We start from the raw sequence: 14084 nt of genomic DNA, 5'->3' as shown, positions 1-14084 counted from the left end.
TCAACAAACTATCGCAAGTTTGGGTTTTGTGCAATGAGAAATGTATTATTAATCTTGTTGCAAGAGGTTCCTAACGTAACAGAATTCTTCATTGGGGTGGAAAGTGAAGTAGTCCAGTCCAAAACTATGGTCCTCAATCTAAACAAAGGAACTATTAAGGTATGAGGGCAAGTTGGCTGTAACAGACTGGTTGACCACATTAAAAAAGTACTTCAAAATGAATAGGTAATGTTGATAATTAAAGTAAATGCATGTATTTTAACAGTTATATACTTCTTTTAGGCAAAAGAAAAGATAACATGAAAAGTGGTTAACAAAATAAATTAAGGAAAGTATTAGATACAAAGAGGAGTCAAAGTGGCTAGGAAAAGTAGAGGACTGAGAGCAGTTTATAATTCAACAGCAGAGGACCAAGCAGTTTATTAAGAAGCCAAGAAAAAAAAAATCAGCAAGTTTGCAAGAAACATCAAAGCAGACAACAGCTTCCATAATTAATGTTAGTGAAGACTAATTTAGGGCCCTTAAAGCCTGAAACAAGAGGATTGATAATGGTGAACAAGGTGGAGCAATTAAACAGTTACTTTAATTTGTCTTTACTGATGACCGATAACTTCCAAAAAGTGGTTGGGAAACCAAGGTCTTTTGGGAAGGAAGGAATGAAGGCAATAATCAGTAAAAGATCAATTGCTGGAAAAATTCATAGGACTGACGGCTGATAAATCCTCACAGCCTGATAATCTACATCCCATGTTACGAAAGGATATGAAATAGGAGATGATTAAGGGGAGGACAAAAGTCAGGAATTACAGACTGGTCCATCGCAGTAGTTCTGAAAAGATAGACTCTATTACAAAGGATGCAATAATGGGACACTAGAAATACAATATTACAGTCAACGTGGAATTATGAAAGGGAAATAGCATTTGACTAACCTCTTCTTTTTGGAGAATAAAACTAGTAGAAAAGATGAGGGAGAAGTCAGCAACATGTTCTTTTAAGGACAGAAAGTTCGGATAAAGTCCCACAAAAGAGGTAATGTGCAAAATCAAAGCATTTTGGACTGGTGGTGGAAATATATTGACATGAATTAAAGCCATAAAAAGAATAAAATTAGGCCATTTGGAACAGCAAATCTACTATGCTGTAGAGTGAGATCATGTCAACCATGATAATAGCAAGTAGTTGTGTAATGAAATAAAAAAGTAAAAATGTGGAAATAAATCAGCATCTATGGAGAGATATAGAACGCATGCAAGGCTGACAATCTTACATCAGAATTGATCAGTGACTAAAAATACACACTGCGTATATAATCTCAGATGCTTCCTGACCTGAATGTTTCTGATACTTTTGTTTTTATTTCAGATTTCCAGCACCTGTACAGTTTGGCTGGTGTGTTGGACAAGAATGAATTGATGTTCTGCTGACCGGAGTAAGTGTACAATGGTAATTCTTAGTATTAGAACCACTGTGCTCACAAATCTTAACTCGAGTACATAGGAGGGCATCATTTCAAAGCTGTAGTGGACAAAACTCAAGGAATAAAAAGGTGAGATTGCTGAACAACAGACAGAAAAACAAATGGCAGATGTAATTTTACAAATGTGAACTGATTCATAGCTAAATTTACCAACGACATCAATATAAGTAGGAAAGTGTGAAGAGGAGGTACAGTCTGCAACAGGTTACAGACAGCTTAGGTGGGTGGGCAAAAATTTGGCAGATGCGGCATAAACTAGAAAACATAAACTTGCCCACTTTGACAAGAAAAGGAAAGCAGCACACTACTTAAGGAGAGAGATTACAGCATTCAATGATAGAGGGATGAGAGTGTCCAAATAAATCTCAGCAAGTTAGTATGCAGGTGCAGCAAGGCAAGTGGAACACTGGCTTTAATTGCAAGGGGAATAAAATAAAACCAAGTAGGAAGGTTTCATTGTTGTATTGATGTGACTACATATGGAGGACTATACAGAGTTTGAGTCTCTTTACTTGCCTAAAAATATATAGATGTGTTAGAAGCAGTTCTGAGAAGGTTCATTTGAATCGTTCCTAGTATGAAGAGCATATGATGAAAAGTTGCATTTATACCCACTGAAATTTAGAAAAATCAAGGGGATAGCCAAGGTGACCGGAACGAGTGAATCACAGGTTTGTTTTCTATTGTGAAGGACACAAGAAACAGGGGCTACAATTTAAAATGAGGTGCCCCTTTTAGAACAAAGATTATTTTTCTCTCAGAAGGTCATTAGCATGTGGAATTCTCTTCCCCAGGCAGCAGTGGAAATGGATAACTGAATTTACTGAGGCAATAACGTGGAGTTTTGATATCAAGGGTGATGAAAGATTTACAGAAAAGTGGATTGACACAACAACTACATGATCCATGACCTTACTGAACAGCATGATTGGCCAAATTGTACTCTTATGCTCCTGCTTTGGCAAGACCAAGTGCAGCCATTATAAAATAACGCTTTTTTACAGCTATGTCCACAATGGGTTACCCTTGGAGTATGACGTTTTCATGACCACTGAGAATCGCAAAATCTGACTGCAATGTAGATTTAGTAAACAACCCTATTTAATGATATAAAACAAAGAAATGCAGGTGCTGGAGAAACTCAGCAGCTCTGGCAGCATTTGCACAAAGAAAAAACAAAGTTAATGTTTCAAGTTCAGTGACCATTCGTTAGAATGAAAAGTATTTGGGAAATTGTAGGATTTCTGCGGATGATAAAAGTTGGGAAGGGGGTGAAGAAGAGAGAAAGAGAGGGAAAGGGAAAGAAATTAGAAGAGATTACCAATGATGATAATACTACTATTTAATAAGCGGTTTTACTTTTATTTTATTGATTGTACGCCTTTTAAAATGGGGGCACATTGTCTCAACTTGATACTTGAATGGCTAATGACATGGTCAACAATTAGGAGAGACAAAGATTTACTACATGATACTGGGAAAAAGATTTCCATGTGGAGAGATGAGAGAAAGTACATTTGTGCATCTTACAGCAGACAAGAAGAAAAAAAAACTGGAGAGGGGCTTCAAGTAAATGGGCGGCACGGTGGCACAGTGGTTAGCACTGCTGCCTCACAGCGCCAGAGATCCGGGTTCAATTCCCACCTCAGGCGACTGACTGTGTGGAGTTTGCACGTTCTCCCAGTGTCTGCGTGGGTTTCCTCCGGGTGCTCCGGTTTCCTCCCACAGTCCAAAGATGTGCAGGTCAGGTGAATTGGCCATGCTAAATTGCCCGTAGTGTTAGGTAAGGGGTAGATGTAGATGTAGGGGTATGGGTGGGTTACGCTTCGGCGGGGGCGGTGTGGACTTGTTGGGCCGAAGGGCCTGTTTCCACACTAAGTAATCTAATCTAATCTAATCTAAAGAAAATGAGAAAATTATTTCCAATGACAAAAGGTCAGATTTAAGGTAACCAAAGAATAAAAAGGCAACATGGACAGAAAAAGGTTGTTACATTGATTTGCAATGTTCTGGAATGCATTGCTTGAAAGTACGACAGAAGCTGATTTAGTACGTTTTCAAAAGAAATTGATTAAGTACTCAAAATACAAAAATATGCTGGATTATATGAAAAAAAAACAAGACAAGAGACTAATGGGATAGCTTTCACAAATCACGCACAGGTATGATGGGCCAAATGGCCCTCTGATTCCAGAAAAACCAAAACGTTCACAATACATAGAGTTTAAATTTATACTATCAGAGATCTGAATCACATTTGCCTGTGAACTCCTGTTGTCAGAATTAGCCAACTTTAGACCAAGCCACATTACGATATTATGACCATAAATCAATTCATCCCACTTCAAGGTAGATTAAAATGGTGTAAAATTTACAGTTCAATACGAAAGATGAGTTTTGACATTAATACCAAACCAGAATGCACATTCTAGATTCATATTAAAATCACACTGGTACTTGGTTCTTACCCAAACCTGTTGGATACAGTCAAAGTTACATAATAGGTTAAAGGGAAAAAGAAATTAGTGCTAATAAATCATTTGATTCCCCTCCCCCCTTTTCCTGTATCAGGAGCAGCAGGCACAATGCTAGAAATGCACAAATAATTTCATGAGTATCTGAACGTTGAAAAAAAAAGGCTTCAAATGAAGACATAACCTTTTGTTTGAAGGTCTCCAACATTACCTATTTGCATCAGATTGAGGATTATTAGTATCTTCTGCTTATGCTACAAATGAGTGATTGTTTAGTTTACAGTTCAAACTTTGAGTTGTTACAAATTAGAACATTAGAAAACTCTTCAAAATGAAATAAAAACCCATTACAATTCCAGAAGTCTACAAAAAGCTTCTACAAGCATACAGGCAGACTTAGTTATTGGCAATGCTCCACAAGGGATTAATTTTTTTAAAGAAATGTTTATTAACCAAAAGCTCATTGTCCCTCACTCCTATTAATTGGGCCTCTAGCCTAAATGACTCACAATTATATCAGAGAGATATTACAATTGTAATATACTTACTATGCCTTTTGTGCCCCTTATCTGAATGCTGGCAAGAAAATGATAGCACGCCAAGATAAACACAATAGTTCATCATTTTGGCTCAGATTATGAAACATGCTCTTACCTCCCCTAGGGGAGCAGATGCGAGTATTAAGAAACCCACTCTTTTTGCCCTAGCATCCAAGATAAAAGTGTCTTCATTTTAATAGAAAAAGTTGAATAAAAACATAAATTTGGGAAATATTATAATGTAATCTCAAAACTTTTGTTTCAAGAAACAATTATCCACTAAAGATTAAAAATCATACTACTGTCAATTATTTACATCCTACATGCTCTTATCCATATGAAAAGGAAAAAAAAAGCACACTTGTAACTACTGCTGCCAAAGAGGCAAAAACAATGGCATGGAATCACCACCATCTCCAAATACCACCATTCTAATAGACATAAAGCTCTGCTTCTTACCATAAATCAAATCAAAACCATCATTGCAAGGAGCACTTTCTCTAAGCAACAGAGTTGAATAAGAAATGGAACTAACTTTGGCACATTGTAAACAAAGTATAAGGAAAACACTGATTGCTATAAACAACTTTTTTTAAACTGCATTTGGTTTTAAAACCAAATGCAAAGTGTTAACTCGATGTTTGAACAAAAGAAAACACTATACTTATACAGATAGCAATGACAAATTACCAAAGATAAACAGAATAAAACAAAATTGCATGCTGATCTAAGTCGATGTGCTCTTTGCTGCAACAGAACTGTCCCTCTTCATAAAGAAAATTACAATATATCTTTGAACAAAGCTACACTAATGAATCTGTAACACAAAAGTACAAAAGGCACATATATAAAAACATACATTCCCAAAAATCTATTACACAACCAATGTGTCAAATGTTACTTTTTGACACATCAGTATCAATGCTTATAATTTGCAGAAACGAGAACAAAATACATTCCTTAAATTCCCAAAATCAAGTGAAACAAACGTACATTTGGCCTCAGGGCCTATAAATACGCTTGTCGATAAGTGATCAAGTTATATTTTAAGACAAGAAAACTAAACTTGTCACAAAAATAAGTGAATGTAACAACTAAACCTGGCCGCCTGATTTAGGGAACAGAAGTTTGGCAGAGGATAGACGTTCCTTACCTGGGGATGGTCACACACTTGGTGTTGCAGCTCTGGGTGGTGATGGCCTTCTCCAGCTCGTCCAGCTGCCCCGTCTTCTTCAGCTTCTTCACCAGGCTCTTGACGGCTTTCTCGCACCATTTGTCGTCCTGCCCGTTGTTCTGCTGCTGTTGCTGTTGTTGTTGCTGCTGCTGCTGCGGCGGCGGCGCCTGGGACGGGGACTGAGAAGAGGGAGACTGCGACTCGCCGCCTTTCTTCCAGCCCAGCAAACGCTTGACGATGGGCGGCGTGAAGGGCAAGATCGACATGGTTCGAGCCGGGAATGGGGATGGGGAGTGGGAGTGAGGGGGTGTCGGATGGAGGGGGGGGGGGGGGGGGGGGGGAAAGGAGAGAAAGGTGAAGAAGAAAGAGGAAAATAATAATAAAAAAAGGGGGCTAACTGAGGTTGGAAAAGGGAAGAAAACGGCAACCACGATTCAAAAATTCAAACAATTGTGCCTCGCTTTACTCGGTAACCGTCGCTTATCAATCGAGACGATTCGTGAGAAAATAAATAAAAATTGCCCTCAAAAATGTCGTTAGCCTTCTGGGTAATTTATTATTAATTCTCACATCCTCCCCTGAGGAGATTTTATTTGGTTTTTTTTGCTCTCTCCCTTCCCGCTGGTCTCTTCGCTCCCTTTTTCTTTGATTGACGGCGAGAAACGATTAACAGTCTCCCCCCCACCCTCCCGCCACCACCTGGAAATCCCACCCCCAGCGCTCACGCGTCCTCCACTCTCATTGGTGCGTCTGCCAAAGACGCCGGGCCGATCGGGCAGATCCCGGGCGTCTATTGGATAGAATCTTACGTCAGTCACCCCAGGCATGCGTGAGGAACGTCCGGTTAACAGGTTTGGTTGATGCCTCAGCAAAACTTTTTTTCCTCCTTTCTTTGGGGGCGGAGGGGGAAAGGCAAAACGATTAAGGGGCGTGTTCCTCCACTTGAAATAGTTCCAAGGGTTACATTCAAACAAACCTTCTTTGTCAATGATAGAAGCCCTGGATTGGGAAGATAGAAATCAATTTCTTTTGCTACTATAAATTCAAACGTTGTTAAATTGGGCCAATAAGTTAAAGTTCCCTATTTTCTGAGATTATTATTCAAAATGCCTTTGGGTGTATTCCTCCGCCGACTCACTCCAGCTGCTAGCTTTTCAATGGAACAGTTTGAATTTTCCTCATCAGCTTTTTATTTTATGTTAGAATTGGTTGGTTATCATGTACACTAATTCGTGCCTCTTTCAGCATGATGATAAATGGGATGGTTTCCATTAACGTCAAACATAAGCAGTTTGAAAATTTTGTTTTTATATTGACATTGTGTGGTTTCCAGGCTTCAGTGCAGTGAAATCCTCGACATCAAAAGAGTTGAAAATTAAACCGAATGGTGGTACTTCACTTGCAGCCTTGCACTTATCTCTCCAGTATCATCGTCAAAAAACTTGCATCCTTAAAAGTCCAATTATCTCTTTTTTTAATGAATGTTAAAGAATGTGGCAATTATTGAGGTTCAAACTAGATTAGTAAGCCATTTCTTGTTTTGATCTGATCTGAACTCTTACAATCTACCACTCACATGATATATTTGAATAATTTTGTACATGCAATATTTTTTTCACATTTTCTATCACATACAAATTAGGAACAGAAGTAGACCATTTGACCCCTCGAGGCAATGCTTTGCCGTTAAAGAAGATTCTGGCTGATCTGTTTTATTAGAATTCCACACAGCTCTCTACCTCGAAATCCTTTCATTCCCTTGCTTCCAACTTCAAATTTTTCAATGACCCAAACTGCACAACCTTCTGAGACAGAATGTTCCCAAAACACATACACACAACCTTCAGGAGGAAAAAAATTATGACCCAAAAAGGCATTTGTTAATTTTCAAATAGTGCCCCCTAGTCTGGACTCAACTATATATATCAATCTTTGAGGATCTTATAGACTCCAACAAAGACTCTTTTAAACTCCAAAACAAGCCCAGACTGTGCAAACTTTTCTCAGAGGGCAACCTGCTCATTCCAGGTACAGTATCAAGTAAACCTCCGTTGAACCACTTCCAATGCTTTACATCTTAAGTAAGGAAACCAAAACTGCACACAGCATTCAAGAAGTGGTCTCACTAATGCCCTGATAAGCTAGTTTTACAGAGCACCTGCAACATCATCAGCAGTCCTTCACAGACAATCTTCCACTCTCAGGGTGAGTCCATAGGTGGCTGTACAGACCGATGTGGCTACTGCACGTTCTGTTATGCTGGGACAGATGATGGTTATGGTAAGGTGTGCTCCTGTTGTTTTTGCCTGGCTTCCATTTTTTCACAATGGGAAGTCTCAAGGCACTCAACGCCGTCGTGGATGCTCCTCCTCCACTTTGGAACGGTCTTGGACAGGTTATTCAGGTGTCTGTGGGAATGACACACTTCACCAGTGAGGCCCAGAAGCACTTCCTGTGTCCACCTGGGGCTTGCCTGCTGTTTGGAAGCTATAGGCAGAGCACTTATTTCGAGAGCCTTGTGTCAGTCATGTGGATGATATGCCTATCCCATCTTAGCCAATCAAGGGTGGTCAGTACCTCAATGCAGGGAATGTTGGCCTAGTCAAGGGTGCTGGTGTTGGTATGTCTTTCTTTCCAGCAGATTCGCAGGATCTTGCACAAACAGCGTTGGTGGAAGTGGTCCAGTATCTTGAAGTGCTTTGGTATTTTTTAAAAAGGTTAGAACAATAGAAACAGCATGAAGGGGTGGGGTCAAGCTCCCATGGAACCAGGATTTTAGTTTTAGCTTTCAGCACTTGCTGAGGTCTTGAAGCTGAATGTGAAAACTGTTATTCCTCTCTCCATTACAGTTAAAAGCTTGGGTTCTCTTCCTACTTTAGTTACATGTGAGACAATCATCTGAGCTAGTTCTGTATCCAAATGGCTAGTTCTTCCTGAATTTCATGAGATCTAATCTTGCTAACCAGTCTCCCATGGGGAACCTTGTCAACACCTTACTCAAGTCCATATAGATCACATCTACCACTCTGTTCTCATCAATCCTCTTTGTTACTTCTTCAAAAAACTCAATCAAGTTTGTGAGACATGATTTCCCATGCATGTTGACTTTCCAAATATATATACATCCTGTCCCTCAGGATTCCCCCCAACAACCTGCCCACCACTGACGTCAGGCTCATTGGCCTATGTTCCCTGGCTTGTCCTGTCCGCCTTGCTTAAACAGTGGCACCACGTTAGCCAACCTCCAGTCTTCCAGCACCTCACCTGTGACTATCGATGATACAAATATTTCAATAAGAGGCCCAGCAATCATTTCCCTAGCTTCCCACAGAGTTCGAAGGTACACCTGATCAGGTCCTGGGGATTTATCCACTTTTATGCATTTCAAGACTTCCTCCTCTGTAAAATGGACATAGTACAAATAGGTGAAAAAGTAATTGCGAAGAAGAAACAGTAAATTTACAAATAGATATAGATAAGTTAGGTGAATAGGCCAAAATGTGGCAGATGAAATTTAGTGTGGATGTATGTGGAGGTTATCCATTTTGTTCAGAGGAATAGAAAAGCAACTTATTATCTATATAGTATAGGAGTTGGGACATTATGTTGAGGTTGTACAAGATGTTGGTAAGGCCTCTTCTGGAGTACTCTCCAGAGATTCAGAAGAGATTTACCAGGATGTTGTCAGGAATGGAGAGTTTCAGTTATAAGGAGAGGGTGGACAGGCTGGGACCTTTTTCACTGGACTGTAGGAGGTTGAGGGGTGACCTTATAGAGGTTTATAAAAAATCATGAGTATAGATAAGGTGACAGGCAGCTGTATTTTCCCTAGGGTGGGGTATATTGAGATTAGAGGGCATATTTTTAAGGTGAGAGGAGAAAGATTAAAAAATAACATGAGGACAATTTTTTTTACACAGAGAGTGGTTCGTGTATGGAATGAATTTCCAGAGGAAGTGTTGGATGCGGATATAGTTACAACATTTAAAGGACATTTAGATAAGTACGTGAATAAGAAATGTTTGGAGGGATCTGAGCCTGGTGTTTAGTTTGGGATTATGGTCGGCATGGACTGGTTGGACTAAAGGGTCTATTTCTGTGCTGTATGACTCAAAACTTCAGAGTGCTTCAGTGCAGAGGGATGCAGGTATCTGTGTGGAGGCTATCGCATTTTTTTTCAGAGGAATATTCTCTAAGTGGAGAGAAACCTCAGAATACTTCTGTAGTGATTGTAACATGGGCAGCCAGATGTACCTCATTGAACATGTGTTCCCTGACTGGGGCTGTTAATCTGGTCCAATCAGGAGTCCTGGCTGACAGATAAGAACAGGAGTGTCACACATCCTGTTCACTATGAGAGCTGGCACTGAGGGAGTTGCATCAGTGTCAAGGACTGTACACATGTAAATAAGTGGTGACTTGATGATGGGATACGGGCCTCTGTGGAGTTAATTAAGTAGTGACAAGAAAAGCATGCTCCTGAAGAAATTTACTTGGAGCAGTTGTCTTTAAGTTGGGATAACATTTCTGGCATCATGCCATCATTTAAGAAGCTTAACTCTTTTGATTCTGCCTTTTAATATTGAGCCCAGAACGTGGAAACAATACATTATTTTTTTCCGGGCAAATTACATTGGGGCAGATAAAAAGCAATAAGTAATTCTCCTGACAGCTTGTGGATCTGCAGGGTTAATAGGAGTTAACTCTCCCTGAGGCATGAGATACAAAACATTTGAAAAGTTAACAGATTTAGTTAAGGAATATAATGATCCCAAGCTTCCTTTAATTCTGAGATGCTATCAGTTTTACTCAGCAATTTCAGAACCAGGGGAATCTGTATTGGGATTTTTGACAGAGTTAAAATGACTGGCAGAGGCATGTGACTTTAGTTTAACTCTTAATGAGATGCTGAGAGATTGTTTGTAGAATTACTGATGTAACAATGCAAAAGCACCTACTAGCTGAAGCCCAATGGGTCTTCAAACAGGCACTACAACTGGTTTTATCATTGGAAAATGCAGCACGTTATGAGTTGCAGGGTATTACGATGGAAGTGGTAGTCTGAGTGAGCTTGGGGGACACCACTTGAACAGTCCTGATGAAGAGCTTTTGCCCAAAACGTCGATTTTCCTGCTCCTCAGATGCTGCCTGACCGGCTGTGCTTTTTCAGCACCACTCTAATCTAGACCACTTGAGTGAAGGCAATTGTACTGCCTCACTCAGGACATATCCTGATCAGAGGAACTCTAGGTCAGTCCACAGCAAAATCCCAAAACAAAGCCAGGCCTCGGCCAAATAGTTAAAGTTTTCTTCAAGATCCAGGCTAGCAAGCCATTGTAGTTGCTGTTGGTATGCAGATTCAAGAAAGCAAAACAGTCCAACTAGACCTAAATTGAGTAAGAGAACTCATAGGCTGGTATACAGGAGAGTGTACACCCCGCAAAGTCCATCTGGTTTGGGACAGTTAAGTTGCTGAGAGACAAAAGAAAACTACAGATGCTGGAATCCATGGCAGACAGGCAGGAGGCTGGAAGAACACAGCAAGCCAAGCAACATTAGGAGGTGGAGAAGTTGATGTTTTGTGTGTAACCCTTCTTCAGGACATTGGGGTGGGTGTAGGGGGAGCTGCAGGTAAAGGGGATGGTGGGGGCAGGTTGGTGAAATGGGGATAGATGAAGACAAGCAGAGCATACAAGCATTCCTCCACATTGGGAGGAATGAATCCAGTAGGTAGCTGGGAGGAGGGAGAGGGGCTGGGAAGGGAGTTGGGGGATGGGAAGGGAGGTTATTTGAATTTGGAGAACTTAATGTTGAGTCCTCTGGGCTGCCAGCTGCCAGGCGAAACATAAGGTATTGTTCCTCCAATTTGCTGTTTGGTTTGTTATGGCAATGGAGGAGGCCAAGGATTGTCATGTGGGAATGGGAATTAAAATGAACAGTGACTGGGAGGTCTGGTCAGCCTGCAGGCCCAGTTGAGATGCATGGCAAACTGTTACCTAAGTTTATGTTGCTTTGCAACATTCAATCAGAACCAATCAAACTAAATGTCTGGTTAAATGGTCACCACGTTCTAATGGAGGTCAAAGATTCATACAGCATGGAAACAAACCTTTCATCCAACTACTCCACACTGACTCTGTTCCCAAACTAAACTAGACCCAAATGTCTGAATTTGGCCCATCTCCTGCTAAACCTTTCCTATTCATGTACTTACCAAAGCTGTATTAGACATTGTAACTGCATTCACCACTTCCTTTGGCAGTTCATTCCACACACTAACCACACCATCTTATAAGTTGCCCCTCATGCCCTTTATAAATTTTTCTCTTCTCACATTAAAAATATGCTTCCTAGTTTTGAACTCCACCACCTTAGGAAAAAGACTATTGCAATTCACCTTATCTGTGCCCCTCATATTTTATAAACTTCTATAATGTCACCCCTCAACCTCTATGCTCCAGTGAGAAAAGCCCCAGCCTATCTAGTGTATTTTTAGAACTCAAACTCTCCATTCCTAGCAACATCCTGGTAAATCTTCTGGACCCTTACCAGTTGAATAATATCTTAAGGGTGGTAAGGACAAGCAGGGAACTATAGACCAGCGAGCCTGACGTCGGTGGTAGGCAGGTTGTTGGGGGGAATCCTGAGGGACAGAATGTACATGTATTTGGAAAGACTAGGACTGATTAGGGATAGTCAACATGGCTTTGTGCGGGGGAAATCATGTCTCACAAACTTGATTGAGTTTTTTGAAGAAGTACCAAAGAGGATTGATTAGGGCAGAGTGGTAGATGTGATCTATGTGGACTTGAGTAAGGCGTTCAACAAGGTTCCCCATGGGAGACTGATTAGCAAGGTTAGATCTCATGGAATACAGGGAGAACTAGCCATTTGGATACAGAACTGGCTCAAAGGTAGAAGACAGAGGATGGTGGTGAAGGGTTGTTTTTCAGACTGGAGGCCTGTGACCAGTTGAGTGCCACAAGAATCGATGCTGGGTCCACTACTTTTTGTCATTTACATAAATGGTTTGAATGCGAGCACAAGAAGTACAGTTAGTAAGTTTGCAGATGACACCAAAATTGGAGGTGTAGTGGACAGTGAAGAGTGTTACCTCAGATTACAACAGGATCTTGACCAGATGGGCCAATTGCAACACTTAAGAGGCATTTGGATGGTTATACAAATAGGAAGGGTTTGGAGGGATATGGGCTGGGTGCTGGCAGGTGGTACTAGATTGGGTTGGGATATCTGGTCAGCATGAATGAGTTGGACCAAAGGGTCTGTTTCCATGCTGTACATCTCTATAACTCTATGACTCTAACAGGGTAACCCGAAGTGCACACAGTACTCCTGAAGATACCTCACTACTGTTCTGTACAACCTCAACCAGTGCGGCGGTTTCAGTGTCCCAGAACCTGTCTTTAACAAAACTTTCTCTAGACTCCAACCATTAAGTTTGTGCAAGGCCTTGGCTAGGCTGAGAACCGATTAAGGTACAAGTTTGGTTTCAGTCTCTTATGAAAAGCAGCTGGTTCAGTTACCACTGATTGTAGTTAAAGACTTGTTCCCAAGCTTGATGGGGTGAAATTGATTGAGAAAGAAACAGCCAGATTGGCTGCCTGAATGAAATCCTAATTAAATACCCAGAAGATTTTCAAGGAAGTCTAGAGACTATCGAAGGAACCGACGCCAATCTTGCATTTTGGAATCATAATGTCAGGCAGCATCCAAAGAGCAGGACAGTCGATTTTCCAGGCCTAAGCCCTTCATCAGGAATTTGGTTGTCCTGGTCAGGTCCAAATTTTGATGGTCTGAATACAATGTGGGATAAATGTGCGTAGGCAGGTGCTGAGAAAAAAGACATGGCTATAGTAGTGGGTTTGCTTCAGGACATGGTTGAAGAGCTTCAGGGCAGAGATGATGATCTGGGGGTGCAGTGGAAGAGAGACTCACTGAGGTTCTTGTGGAGGGAGGAGGATCATTTCTTCAAGGTGGGCATCCTTGGAAGAGGCTTCGCAGTAAGGTTTTCAGCGACTAGGAGAAAGTGAGGATTGCTGGTGCTGGAGAGTCAGATCAAAAAGTGCACTGCTGGAAAAGCATAGCAGGTCAGGCAGCATCCGAGGAGCAGGAGAGTCGATGTTTTGGGCAAAATCTGGAAAGTGAAGGAATCATCAACTGGTATGGATTCTTCACAATCTGTACCAGTTTTACAGATTGTGTTACAGATTGTGAAGCCCAGTAGGTCGATTCACCTTTGTGTGAATTTTAAACAAAGAGTTAACTGCTTTTTGTAACTGGATAAATACCCATTTCTTCGTATACAGGATTAATAGGCAAAGCTGGAGTGGAGAACTGTCCTTCACAAAACTGGACATGACCCATGCGCACTTGCAGTTGTGGTTAGATAAGGATTC

The 14084-nt window shown here is 40.9% G+C and overlaps 1 protein-coding gene across 2 annotated transcripts in view; it reads right to left on the bottom strand.

Annotated features, from left to right (window-relative positions):
• The window catches only part of smad2 (SMAD family member 2), a 110681-nt gene extending 104694 nt beyond the window's left edge, over positions 1-5987 (bottom strand). For both annotated transcript variants that reach the window (XM_072574865.1, XM_072574876.1), the window contains exon 1: positions 5647-5987. In XM_072574865.1, the coding sequence (XP_072430966.1) occupies positions 5647-5933 (287 nt within the window). In that variant the 5' untranslated portion in view covers positions 5934-5987. The remainder of the gene's footprint in view (positions 1-5646) is intronic.
• Between the last annotated feature and the right edge of the window lie 8097 nt (positions 5988-14084).

This window comes from Chiloscyllium punctatum, chromosome 1, assembly GCF_047496795.1.
Source record: "Chiloscyllium punctatum isolate Juve2018m chromosome 1, sChiPun1.3, whole genome shotgun sequence".
NCBI lineage: Eukaryota > Metazoa > Chordata > Chondrichthyes > Orectolobiformes > Hemiscylliidae > Chiloscyllium > Chiloscyllium punctatum.
Note: the sequence above shows the minus strand (reverse complement) of the source record. Positions and strands in the feature narration are given on the sequence as shown.